The sequence below is a fragment of the Microcaecilia unicolor genome, chromosome 3 (assembly GCF_901765095.1).
Source record: "Microcaecilia unicolor chromosome 3, aMicUni1.1, whole genome shotgun sequence".
NCBI classification, from domain to species: Eukaryota; Metazoa; Chordata; class Amphibia; order Gymnophiona; family Siphonopidae; genus Microcaecilia; species Microcaecilia unicolor.
Window position 1 is genome coordinate 219,684,812 of NC_044033.1, and position 14,102 is coordinate 219,698,913.

The window sequence follows — 14,102 nt, forward strand, 5'->3', positions numbered from 1 at the left end:
TTTGTCGGAAGGGCGTCCGCTTAGAGCCACGGAATATGGCTACGGTTCGCCCCTGTATCTCCCTGTCTCCAGACGTATGGGTCGCACTCTCCGGTACACAACTCAGACATCCAGAGCAGTCCGGGAGCGGATAAGCGCAGGAGTTCTGTTCCAGAGCTCCTATTGTCGATCATTGGTTCTGATTCGGGTTTACCGGGGGTGGGTTGCAGGATTGGTATGTCGATCCCCGCGTGGTTGCTCGGTCCCCGGACCTCGTCGTTGAGTCCCGCTTGTTGTTTTCGTCTATGCTGATTCTGTCTGTGGAGGTATTCCACCTCTCTGGTGTTAGTAGGACAGTTCAGCTTATGTTATTCGACAGGGTAGTTTAGAATGCGGCCCCCGGCGGAGCTCTTGTCTCAGCGTCAAACCGGGTTACCATGTTGCACATCGCAATTTCACAATGTGTAAGTGGTGGTCTTTGCCACTTCGCTTCTCTCTGCCCTTCTAAGTGTAGTGCTCGGTCCCCGCTTTCGAGGCTTCTTTCTGCCCGTCCGAGTTTTGTGATCGGTGCCTACCTTCGGGGTGATCAGGATCGTCCGTTTATCTGATCGAGCGCTCGGCGCATGAGGTGTAGCCGGGTGATGCTCACCGGAGGCTTCTCGGTAGCCCGTAGGATATTGTGCCTGAGTTATCGGCAGGTTCACGCACCTCTCAACCGTGCCACTTTTGTTAGGTTGCGGCTTTATCGGCAGATTTAATCCTCTGCGATCCGTTAGTGTCTGTGCTGAGGCTGCCAGAGGATGGATGGGCCTTGTGAGGTGCAGACACACTTCCTAAGACCTCATCTCTTGGATCTCTGGTCTCTAGGTCTGTTTGGGCCAGTTGTTTCGGCGCTGCAATCCGTCGGTCGGCTCCTGTTTATCTCCGATTCGATCTGTTCTGTTCGGGTCCGTTCGAGGATGGTCAGGTAGGTCAGTTCTTTCGGGACCTCAGGAGCTCGGTTACGAAGCTCCTTACCTGTCGGCCATCTTACCATATATGGATTGGTCATGTATTCTATCAGTCTCTCCTGATGTGTTTGCACGTGACCAGTCTGTGGCCATTGGCTAGTCAATTATCAGTATAGCGTGCAGTTAGTTCCAGAGCAAAAAAATTACATAGAACAATACCCTTGCACCACTTGTTCCTCTGATCTCATCCCCACCAACTTACTTAACACCATCTCTCATACCGTCACCCCCTCCATCTGTGATATCCTCAACCTCTCTCTCTCCACTGCAACTGTCCCTGACACCTTCAAGCACGCCGTAGTCACACCTCTCCTCAAAAAACATCACTTGACCCTACCAGTCCCTCCAACTAACGCCCCATCTCCCTCCTACCCTTCCTCTCCAAAATACTTGAGCGTGCTGTTCACAGCCGCTGCCTTGATTTTCTCTCCTCTCATGCCATCCTCGATCCGCTTCAATCCGGTTTTCGCCCTCTACACTCGACAGAAACGGCACTCTCTAAAGTCTGTATTGACCTGTTCCTTGCCAAATCCAGAGGCCACTACTCCATCCTCATCCTCCTTGATCTATCCGCCGCTTTTGACATTGTCAATCATGATTTCCTTCTTGCCACACAGTCCTCATTTGGGTTCCAGGGTTCTGTCCTTTCCTGGTTCTCCTCCTATCTCTCCCACCGCACCTTCAGAGTACACTCTCATGGATCTTCCTCCACCCCATCCCGCTCTCTGTTGGAGTTCCCCAGGGATCTGTCCTTGGACCCCTTCTTTTTTCAATTTACACCTCTTCCCTAGGCTCACTGATCTCATCTCATGGTTTCCAGTATCATCTTTATGCTGATGACACCCAGCTGTATCTCTACACAACAGACATCACCACGAAGACCCAGGCCAAGGTATCAGCCTGCTTATCCGACATTGCTGCATGGATGTCCAACCGCCACCTGAAACTGAACATATCCAAGACCGAGCTTATCGTCTTTCCACCAAAACCCACTTCTCCTCTTCCTCCACTCTCTATCTCAGTTGATGGCACCCTCATCCTCCCCGTTTCATCTGCCCGCAACCTCGGAGTCATCTTCGACTCCTCCCTCTCCTTCTCTGCGCATATCCAGCAGATAGCCAAGACCTGTCGCTTCTTCCTCTATAACATCAGCAAAATTCGCCCTTTCCTCTCAGAGCACACCACCCGTACTCTCGTCCACGCTCTCATTACCTCTCGCCTTGACTACTGCAACCTACTCCTTACTGGCCTCCCATTTAGCCATCTATCCCCCCTTCAATCCGTTCAGAACTCTGCTGCATGTCTTATATTCCGCCTGAACCGATATACTCATATCACCCCTCTTCTCAGGTCACTTCACTGGCTTCCAATCAGATACCGCATACAGTTCAAGCTTCTCCTTCTTACCTACAAATGCACTCAGTCTGCAGCCCCTCATTACCTCTCTACCCTCATTTCCCCTTATGTTCCCGCCCGTAACCTCCGCTAACAGGACAAATCCCTCCTCTCAGTACCCTTCTCCACCACCGCCAACTCCAGGCTCTGCTCATTCTGCCTCGCCTCATCCTATGCTTGGAATAAACTTCCTGAGCCCTTATGCCAAGCCCCCTCCCTACCCATCTTCAAATCTTTGCTTAAAGCCCACCTCTTCAATGTTGCTTTCGGCACCTAACCTTTATACCTTTCAGGAAATCTAGACTGCCCCAATTTGACTGCCCCTATTTGACTGACTGTACATTTGTCCTTTAGATTGTAAGCTCCTTTGAGCAGGGGCTGTCTTTCTATGTTAAATTGTACAGCGCTGCGTAACCCTAGTAGCGCTTTAGAAATGTCAAGTAGTAGTAGTAGTAGTAGTGTCCTCTCTCTGTCTCTCTCCACAAATGCAACATACTGGTAGGCTTCACTGTGTCCTCAGTCCCTTAGCAACTATCAAGGTTATATCCACCTTATATGAAAAGCATACTCAGCTGCAAACAAATGTTATGAAGTGTCAGTTCTCAGCTCCTGAGAAGGCAATGATTGTTACACAAGATGCTGAGTTAGTAGGCTAACTTGTGAGAACCAAACTGACAGTACAGGCCTTAGGCCTAGCCCTTAGTCATAGGCCAAGCATAGGAAGGCATATACACCATCATTACCTGGGGCTTTATTATGGGGAATCTCTTTAATAGCCTTGATGATTTCATCTAAGGAAATATTTTTATCTAGAATAGCTTTTTGAGATTGTGATAATAAAGATTGACTCAAATTTTTCATAAGGGTGTCAAAGGAGGACTCAGAGAAGAGTTTCTGAAGTATAAAGTTGGTAAAATTTGGAGAATTGTAGAGTTCTTTGAGAGTCTGTATAGTGTGGATTTCCTACGGAATCAATTCTGTGAGATAAGCAGGCTTGACTTTGTTTTGCTTTAAGGAACTGTGCTAGCAAATGTCCTGATTTATTAGACAGATTTCTGAATATTTATGGAGGAAAGGGCCTGTTGACTAAGAATGGTGTTTAAGTTATATCTATTGAAAAGAAAAGTTTCTGGTTATTGTTTTTCAAGAGATTTAGTTTCATTTTCCAATAGATCTAACTTTTTTTATATATATACTCCCACAGAGTAATTTGTTATAACTCCTCTGATAGTGGCCTCATAGGCATCCCACCATAATTAACAGGAGAATTATGTAGAGGATTATTGGTAAAATAATCTTCAGTGGATTTTTTCAACAGAGATATAATAGTCCTCCTTTAAGAGGGAAGTGTTGAGTCTCCAAGCTAAAGATTTTTTAGTGGTTGAGATATTTGAGAAGTATAATGAAATAGTGGAATGGTCAGATATATTCCTACTGTGAATTTGGGAATTAGCTACACTAGGTATGAGAGTTTTGGAGATCAGGAAACAGTTGATTCTTGAGTAACTCATGTGTGGTGGGGAGAAGAAGGTGAAGTCTTTTTTTGTGGGATTAAACAGTCTCCATATGTCTACAAGACCCAGTGAAGAAATGAGTGAGTGTAAGGCAGAAAAAGCTTTGGATTGGTAATAGGGGCAATTGGACAGCTTGTCAAGAAGAGGGTCAAGAATTTGGTTAAAGTCCCCACCTAAAATTATAGGGTTAGGGAGAGAGCTGTTGATTTTTGAAGCTAGTAGATGAAAAAAATCAGGCGAGTCTTTGTTGGGTGCATATATATATTTAAGAGAGTAACTGGTGTATTATTTATCAAGATGTCCACTTTAACCCATCTGCCTTCCACATCACAAGATTGTTTAATAATATTAATTGAAAGTGGTTTCTTGTGTAAGATTGCCACTCCGTTTTTTTGTGTGCACTGCAGGAGAGTGTGCCAAGAGAAGTTTTTGTCTTGGAGGCGTTTAGAGTCTGAATCTGATAAATGCATTTCCTGAATAAAAGCCAAGTCCGAGTTCAAATTGTGTAAATATATTAGAAGTTTCTTCCTCTTAATAGGGTTATTTAAACCTTTCATGTTAATGGAAGTAATTCTCATATAAGGTGTTAGGTAATAATACAGGAAACATAAAAACTGACTTGGCTTTTTGTGAAAAGGATATATCAATTATATCACAAGTCAAATAGGCAGGGAAGTTGACAAAAAGGAGAATTACAAGTATGCCTATATGCTCAAAACATTGGGAGGGAGAAAAAATTAAGAAAAACATTAGGAAAAATGAATTCAGAAAAAACAATGGCATAGAACAGAGAACAATGCCAATACAATTGTAATAAATCGGTAAGGGAGAAGTGAGACACATATTGAGAGAATTAGAGGCTCAAAATTTAACAGTATGAATCTGCAGAGAGCTAGCACAGAAAAGTTTTTACAGCATGTAATCTTACAAATACCGAGGGAATAACAATTGTTAGGAGATTGGAGATAATTGGAAAAATTGGAGAAAAGAGAGCAACATTAAACATTTATAGCAAGTATTATGCAAATATATATAAATCTCATTATGCTATGGAAATAAATTCCAAAATGAGAGAAAGGACTGGAAGAGGGAAATTAAGATGTTTATTTCAAAACCTTGTTAATGTTTAGATCTCAAAAGGTGTCCAGAAAAAGTTTTAGGGCCTCCAGGTCATCAAAGGTGCGGGCAGAATTGTGGATTGTCACCGACATTTGGGCAGGGTAAAGGAGATCAAATTGAGTGCCAAGAGACTGTAGGTGATTACATTGTGCAAGAAGTTGTTTTCTGCGATGAACTTGCTGAGATCCTGGAAAATTAAGACTTTCATGCCATCATAGAAAATAGGCGATTTCAGTTTGGCATTTTGCAGAATTGCTAAAGTTTGAGGGTAGCGGAGAATCTTCAGGACAATCGGTCAAGGGAAACGTTGCTGTGCAGGTTTGCCAGAGGTGACTCTGTGGGCCCTTTCGATTTCAAGCGGTGGGCTAAAGTTTAAACCCTAAAGCGTGGGTAGGAGATTTTCCATAAACTTAATGGAGTCAGAGCCCTCTGCACCTTCTTTAATTCCAAGGACTCTTAAGTTTTTGATCAGAGAGAAGAGATTTCATTGGAATTAGCATCACACTTCAGGGAGAGAGAATCCATGCACGATTGAGTTTGTAAAAGCTGAGATTTTATTTCATTAATATCTTCTCTGAATTGGGAAATGGGGAGGTGAGTATCTTTGAGAATACCTCTGTGAGAGAGACATTCACACATAATGGTCTGCATCATGATTTCCTCATTGCCAGTCTCAGCCAACATTGCAACATGATAAGAGGAATCTTGACGAGGTTTCTTAGAGGCAAGAGACGAGGGCTGCTTAACATCTGCCTTCGGAGATTTGTTTGGCATGATATTAGGTAAATATTAAGATGTAATTTGCTGTAAACAAGCGAGATAAGTTGTAAGCAATCTGCCGGATTCTTTAACTCTGAGCGGGAGCTGAGAGATTAAGCCGCCATTCTCTGTCACGCTCAGCAGCGCTCCCCTATACCAATTGCTTTTAACGACCCTTAGGCTCCACCTTTGGGTTTAACAAGCGATATCATGTGCATACGATATCTGGATGAATTAAGACCATAGTAACATTGTAATATAGTAGATGAGGGCAGATAAAAATTGGTATGTTCTATTCAGTCAAAACTTTAATCAAATGCCTAAAATATGTACTACTTGGTAACAGTAATGAAACAGTGATTGAATATTTACATAGCAGGCAGCCAACAGATTTATTTTCCATTGACAATAATGAATTTTGTATGAACTTGACAGCTAATAGGGTGCTGCTTGCTACTGTATTTTGTATTTTGGTGGTGTATTTTTATAATGTATACTGCATTCCACAAAACAAAAGGCGCAAGTTCCCACATACCATATTTTTCTTTTGATGCATGCACAGGAAAAGAAAAGATGTTAAATGCTCCCATGTTTCAACCTATTTATTTTATTTATTGTACACTTATATCCCACATTTTCCCCACAGTTAATTTTTGTACGCAAAAAATAAAATTCTGAATGTTGTACATTTGATTCTCCTAATATGATGTCTGTTTTGGTGGCCCTTAATAGGTGAAAACCTCTCTGAATGATTACAATGCCTGCTAGGGTGTTAGTCCCTATAATCAGCCCCTTCAAATGACACACTGATTACGATTTAGAACTAATTACTACTATGACTTTTCAAACCAATATTTCCTTTGTGAACATCCATATGCTGCACAAGCTGGCATAAGTGAGATCAAATAAAAATGCTACCAACAATAATGAACGACAACATGGATGCAGCAGCTGATAGGTTTCTTTGCTCTGTTTTGGGTGTACCATCTTAATGGTAGCCCAGATTAGTAACTCTGCCATATGTTTCTCTTCATCCTAAACACCTCCACACAAATGTGTACTTTTAACGTAGTTTAATATTACTTCCTCTGAAAAATAGCTGACTATAATTTAGCTGTTCTAGGGGAAAATAACAAACCTCAAATGCGATGCCCAAAGAAAAGGTCTGAATTGGTCCATAAGTGGACAGGAAAGAAATCTGCATTTTATAAACTATAGTCCAGTGACATTTGAAGGTAGATATATATATATTTTTTCAATCCTCAGACTCCTCCACAATCCAGATGCAGTCAGAATTGTGCTCCTGGCTTCAGGAAATTACCCAGAGAAGGAAAGCCTGTCTGCTGCTTTGACTGTATTCCCTGTCCAGCTGGACATATCTCCAATCAAACTGGTGAGTGATACACAACACATGAGAGGCTCATAGTGGCATGTTATTCAGCCCCGCTTCTTAAAGGACATTATTTTATTCTATTCTGTTATCTTGGATTTATAAATTGCAGAAACCCAAGAGGTCCAAAGCTATATATAATAATGTCATATTTCTGATCTGCAATAAAACAGTTACAAGCACTAACAGGGGAATTTTCGAAAGAGAAGGGCGCCCATCTTCCGACACAGATCGGGAGATGGGCGTCCTTCTCTCAGAGTCGCCCAAATCGGCATAATCGAAAGCCGATTTTGGGCGTCCCCAACTGCTTTCTGTTGCAGGGATGACCAAAGTTCCCAGGGGCGTGTCAGGGGCGTAGCGAAGGTGGGACTGGGGCGTGCCTAACAGATAGGCGTCCTCGAGCGATAATGGAAAAATGATGGGCGCCCCTGACGATCACTTGGCCAACTTTACTTGGTCCTTTTTTTATGACCAAGCCTCAAAAATGTGCCCTAAATAACCAGATGACCACCGGAGGAAATCAGGGATGACCTCCCCTGACTCCCACCCTGAAAAAACAACTTTAAAAACTTTTTTTTTTTTAGTATGGGTAAAGGATGTCCTTTGCTATGCCTCTGACATCCCCTTTGTTTATTTGGATTACAAGTAGCAGCAGTGGGATTTGAACCAGCCACCTTTGTATTGCAAGACCAGTGTTCTAACCACTAGGCCACTCTTCCACTCCCTTGAAATTTGGACATCCCTGTGTGGGGGGGGGGGGGGGGGGCAGTTGAGGACATCCAAAAAGTTTGAAAGAAGGACGTCCACGCCTTTGTTATGCCTCCGCTAACACACACACCTCCTCCCAGGGACCTGCATACTGCCCCCCTCCCCACAGGGACAGCCAAATTTCAAGGTAGTGGAGGAGTGGCCTAGTGGTTAGAGCACTGGTCTTGCAATCCAAAGGTGGCCAGTTCAAATCCCACTGTTGCTACTTGTGATCCAAAATCCAAATAAACAAAAGGGATTACAGAGGCATAGCAATGGCATGGATGTTCTTCTCACAGAAACATCACACTTTGGACGTCCTCAACTGCCATCACAGGGATGTAGGCATAGCAAAGGAAGTCCTTCACCCATACTCTTAAAAAAAACATCCCTGACGAGCACTTGGACGTTTTCACCTGGAGTTTTGTTTTTCTAAGGTTGTAGATGGCTATTATACACGCAGCTTGTCTGCATGTATGAAGCCGTCTTTGGCATGCACAGAGCAGCCTCACATAATGCGTGGCTGCTGTGCACTGGCTTCCCCTCCTTAGGAAGGAAATCATATGCAAATGAGCTAACAGTGAGCAGCTCATTTGCATGCGTTTTCCTTCATGCATGCCCGTTCCTTTCCGAATCGCCAAGGGATCTGTAAGGGAAGGGCTTTTTCTGTTCAGTTAGTGGGTGTGCTCGGTTTCCATTATCACCGACCATCTGTAAGTATAGGCCATTTCTTCCCATCTCTTCTGAACCTCAGGAGGGATGCAGAAAGTTCTTCGTTCCTTCACACAGCTAACAGGGCATTTGCTTAAGTGGCCACTGTCTCCTATATACTTACACATAACTACAAATTATTGCCCGTTAGCACTTGTTAACCCCAATTATTGATACTTACTGATTATTAAATATTTATTGCTTGTTAAACACAGTTATTGATACAATTAAGGGCCAATGTGGTGAAAATTAGCCAATTACGTTACGTGCATAACTGACTCTATTCTATAATCAATTTCCCAACTTTGTGCCCAACTTTAGGCCCCATTTATAGAATTTGTGCACATAAAATCCATTGTCTATATGTATTCCTGGATTGGCCGCTGTCGTGGATAGGATGCTGGGCTCGATGGACTCTTGGTATTTTCCCAGTGTGGCATTACTTATGTACTTATGTGGTGAAGTGGTATCAAAATTAAGTCAGTATTTGAAAATTCCTTGTTGGGAACTTACCATAGGTCCCCTGCACTTTTCGGCAGAAAAAGAACATACAAAATTTACTAAAAATGTAATTCAATCAAAGCAGCAAAGAAATATCAAGAACAACAAAGCAGCAAAAACACAGAGCAGGCAATTCTGTAACAGGATTCACCATTTAGGCACTAAAATTAAGCAGCTCATGGAAATGTTAGCGCATAGTAACATAGTAGATGATGGCAGAGAAAGACCTGTACGGTCCATCCAGTCTGCCTAACAAGATAAACTCATATGTGCTACTTTATGTGTATACCTGACTTTGATTTGTATCTGCCATTTTCAGGGCACAGACCGTAGAAGTCTGGCCAGCACTAGCCCCGCCTCCCACCACCGGCTCTGCCACCCAATCTCCGCTAAGCTTCTGAGGATCCATTCCTTCTGTACAGGATTCCTTTATGTTTATCCAACGTATTTTTGAATTCCGTTAACGTTTTCATCTCCACCACCTCCCGCGGGAGGGCATGCCAAGCATCCACCACTCTCTCCGTGAAAAAATACTTCCTGACATTTTTGATAGATGTGACATTTATGCATGAAACGCACAACATTTTCCATGTCTCCCATTATGGATCTAGAACAATGCATAGAACTGAATCTTTATTGATTATGCTGGTTACTAAAATTAAGACCTTGTTAAGTCAAAATATTCTATCTGTCTAATTCAATTTGATGTTTCAGGGGCCTTTCATATTGTTGACAATACGTTATTGCTAAATAGGCTGAATGGATTGGGTTTGGATGGTATTGTTCTGAAGTGGTTTAAGGGTTTTCTTGGTAATAGGCAATATAGTGTCAAAAAAGGAACATTTTCAGAGTTTTAGAGCTCAGTATATAGCGACCCTTAAGGTTTGCCTTTGTCACCGATTTTATTCAATGTTTTTATGCGTTCTCTGGGAATATTTTATCAGCCTCATTATTTTTTGATGCTTCTTATACAGATGGCATTTTTATTTTGGTACCAGTCATAAATGATTTAATTTCAGATTTTACTTCCAAGACAAGATTGCTGGGTATCAACTAATCTGATAAAGGTTAATACAGCTAAGACTAAGTTGCTCTACTATGACACATCTTTAAGCAGAGTACCACCAAACTTAGTTCTTAACAAAAATGCAGAGTAAAATATTATGGGTGCCACAGCTATGTTTAACTTTAACTTTGCAAAGCGTACATTTCACAAATTCTGCACTCTGTCTGGTTTCGTCATACATCTGTTCAAATACAGACTGTATAAGGGACCGCTTGTCAATCGGGCATGCTGAGCTTGATTTTTTTCTTTCTCTGTAGAATCCATTGGCTGCTAATCTAATTCCTGAAAACAAGGTAAAATTCACATTGGCAGCAGAGAATAATAATTGACTGAGAGCAAAACAGTAAAAACATTATTTTTAGAAATTAACTTCCCCCTTGCAACTACACTCTCCTCACTTGACATCATTCATCGCACAGTTCCTATTCCTATATTTTACAGCTCCCCCACTTTTAACAAAGTTTAGCCATCCACATATGAATAAAACCAAAACATGAAAGACTCCAGAAGAAATTGGAGAGTCATGGGATAGGAGGTAGTGTCCTATTGTGGATTAAAAACTGGTTAAAGGATAGAAAACAGAGAGTAGGTTTAGATGATCAGTATTCTCAATAGATAAGGGTAGATAGGGGGGTTCCCCAGGGGTCTGTGCTGGGACCACTGCTTTTTAACATATTTATAAATGATCTAGAGATGGGAGTAACTAGTGAGGTAATTAAATTTGTTAAAACTTACAAGAGGACCTTGCGATTGTTGTTTTCAAACTGGTTTATTGATATCTGAAAATCTGAAAACTAGATTTCAGATTTCAAAACTGCCATATAGTATTAGAACTCTCTTTCTTTTACTAAAATTGAGCTGAACTCACTCCCTCCCCCATCCTACCCCACCTGGTTTTCTGCAGACACTCTAAAACGATTAGGAGTGGCTAGTTTCTGTTGAGAGCTACCCTGTTTCCCCGAAAATAAGACATCCCCTGAAAATAAGACCTAGTAGAGGTTTTGCTGAATTGCTAAATATAAGGCCTCCCCCGAAAGTAAGACCTAGCAAAGTTTTTGTTTGGCCCCGATGGGACATGGACACAGAAATCTTAATTTTTTTTGCTGTAACCCAAAGACAAAATAACATTAAAGAAATGCAAGAAACAAGACTGAGGTGGAAAATCTATCGTCCAGCGGACTCCTACCATCCTCCTTCACGCTTTTGTGAAGATCAACTACCGGTAAGTGAGCCCGGAAAGAAAAGAAACATCCCCCTTGCAGAAATAATAAAAGAAAAGAAAATGAGTAACCGAGCCCTTTCGGCGCTGCTCCATTGCCCAAGGGCTAAGTCAGACTAGAAGGATGGAAAGTGTTGCGAATGTACAGGAGGAGTGCATAAAGCACCACCAACGGGGAACGGAGCTACCGTAGAATTTTTTTTTTAACATTTGTAATACGGTAGGGATGATCCTGCACCCTAAGCCCTCTCACAACCTCCCGAGACCCCCAGCCAGAGCAGCCCGGCCCCACATTCCATTACCTTTCCTAGTGCATACCCCTCCTCCATTCCCAGCCCGGCCAGGGCGGCTCTGCTCCGCTCGAGTCCTGCGGTCACTGTGGGCAGATAGGCGAGCCACGGCCTACTCCTGCAGGATACCGCCCCCCACTTCAATACTGTTCCCGACCGCCACAGTCCCCCTACTACTCCCGAATAAGACATCCCCTGAAAATAAGACCTAGCGCATCTTTGGGAGCAAAAATTAATATAAGGCACTGTCTTATTTTCGGGGAAACACGGTAGGTAGCTTCAAAGTCTTTGCTTGTCTCCTGCCTGAAGGAAACTCACTCAGATAAGACTTGTGCTGGCTTTATTCCTGGATATTCCTATGCTAAAGCTGTGTTTTTGGACATTTCTGGTGCATTTCGTAACCTGGTCTTCCCCTTGACTTAACCTTGTCTTCCCCTTATCCCAACCAGCTGTGTAGATAAGTGGCTTAATACAGTTCTAGAGATAGGGTTTACAGCAAACACATTCCAAAGGTTTTAAATTTTAAGCCCTCCCACCCTGCCCCGCATCCCACCCACCCCAGGAGCTTTCCTAAATACACTAATCACAAATTAACTCCACCCAAATACAAATCTCTCTGCCTTTGTGGCTGAAAAGTAAAGTTAATCTTGCATACTATTAACCCCATCATAGCACACCTATTCATACCCATTCCAATAAAAGAGGATGACTCTTATTCTCTGTAATAATTGTGGTGCTTTAGTTTCAAGGCCAATCATCTGGAGACTAAAGGCTTGTCCTATATGTCATCAGCTTGCTAGTTTAAAACAGGAGCTCAATAAAGTAAAGTAGGAATTAGATGCACTTAAAGCAGCTTCAAAGACTCCACAAAATCATACTGCACAGAATCAAGCCAAATTCACACCACTGCCTCAAAGGATAAAACCACCTAAGAATAGATGGTTCACGGTAGGCTCAGGCAGATTTCGTTATGTAACACAGAAGCATCCGCCCTCAGAAGTGTTGCCCCTACAGAATTCGTTTGCTCCATTACAGCACTGTGATGTTCCTAAAAATAGAACGGAGGCAGAAGAAAAAGCAATGAAGGTGGAACAAAAAGATAGGAAAGTACCCAAAGTGATAAGACACCCCCAAATCACTAATGTTGAAACACATACCAGGAAATGTAGATGGAAAGCGATGACCACAAATGCTCACAGTCTAAGCAATAAAGTTCATGACCTTCAAGCCCTGATGTTGGAGGCAGACTTAGACACTGTTGCAATCACAGAGACATGGATAAATGGTTCCCATGAATGGGATGCAAACATACACCAGGCTATAATCTATTTAGGAAGGATAGAGATGGTCGTAAAGGTGGAGGAGTAGCTCTGTATGTGAGAAATGATATCACGGCGAATGAAATGACAGGGACATGGGGAAAAGAAGAAGCAATATGGATCACCTTAAAAAGAGATGATAGAACCTCTGTCCACAGACCCCCGACACAACTGGAGGAACTAGATAAGGATCTGATCGCGGATATTCAAAAGTTAGGAAAGAAGAGAGAGGTGCTGTTGCTGGGAGATTTCAATCTGCCAGATGTAGATTGGAAGGTTCCGTCTGCAAAATCGGAAAGAAGTAGAGAGATCGTGGATGCTTTTCAAAGTGCTCTGCTCAGACAAATGGTGATGGAACCCACGAGGGAGGGAGCGATGCTGGATCTGGTGCTCACAAATGGGAATAGTGTGTCAAATATCCGAGTGGGTGCTCATCTGGGCAGCAGTGACCATTAAACGGTTTGGTTTGATATGACAGCTGAAGTGGAGGGCAGCCACTCAAAACTCAAAGTCCTGGATTTCAAGCGTGCTGACTTTAGTAAAATGGGGGAATACATGAGGAAGGAGCTGATGGGATGGGAGGGCGAGAAGTGGAAGGACAGTGGTCCAGGCTGAAAGAAGCTATAAACAGGGCTACAAACCTTTATGTAAAGAGAGTAAATAAAAGCAAGAGAAAAAGGAAACCGATATGGTTCTCCAAGCAAGTGGCTGAAAAAATAAAGGCTAAAGAGCTGGCATTCCTGAAGTACAGAAAAACTCAAGAAGAGGAACACAGAGAGGAATACCGGATGAAACTAAAAGACGCCAAGAGAGAGATACGTCTGGCGAAAGCGTAAGCGGAAGAACAAATGGCTAGAAAGGTAAGGAGGGGTGACAAAAATTTCTTCAGGTATATTAGTGAAAGGAGGAAGACAAAAAAGGGAATTGTGAGACTGAAAGATGCTGCAAACCGCTATGTAGAAAATGATGAAGAAAAAGCAAATTTGCTAAACAGATACTTTTGCACTATTTTCACAGAAGAAAATCCTGGAGAAGGACCACAATTGACTGACAAAAGTACATATGAGAATGGAGTGGATAGAG

The 14,102-nt window shown here is 42.6% G+C and overlaps 1 protein-coding gene across 1 annotated transcript in view; it reads left to right on the forward strand.

Annotated features, from left to right (window-relative positions):
* The window catches only part of LOC115464380 (vomeronasal type-2 receptor 26-like), a 72,103-nt gene that overhangs the window by 47,289 nt on the left and 10,712 nt on the right, over positions 1–14,102 (forward strand). Inside the window, exon 4 of the mRNA XM_030194766.1 lies at positions 7,043–7,169. Within this exon, the coding sequence (XP_030050626.1) occupies positions 7,043–7,169 (127 nt within the window). The remainder of the gene's footprint in view (positions 1–7,042; positions 7,170–14,102) is intronic.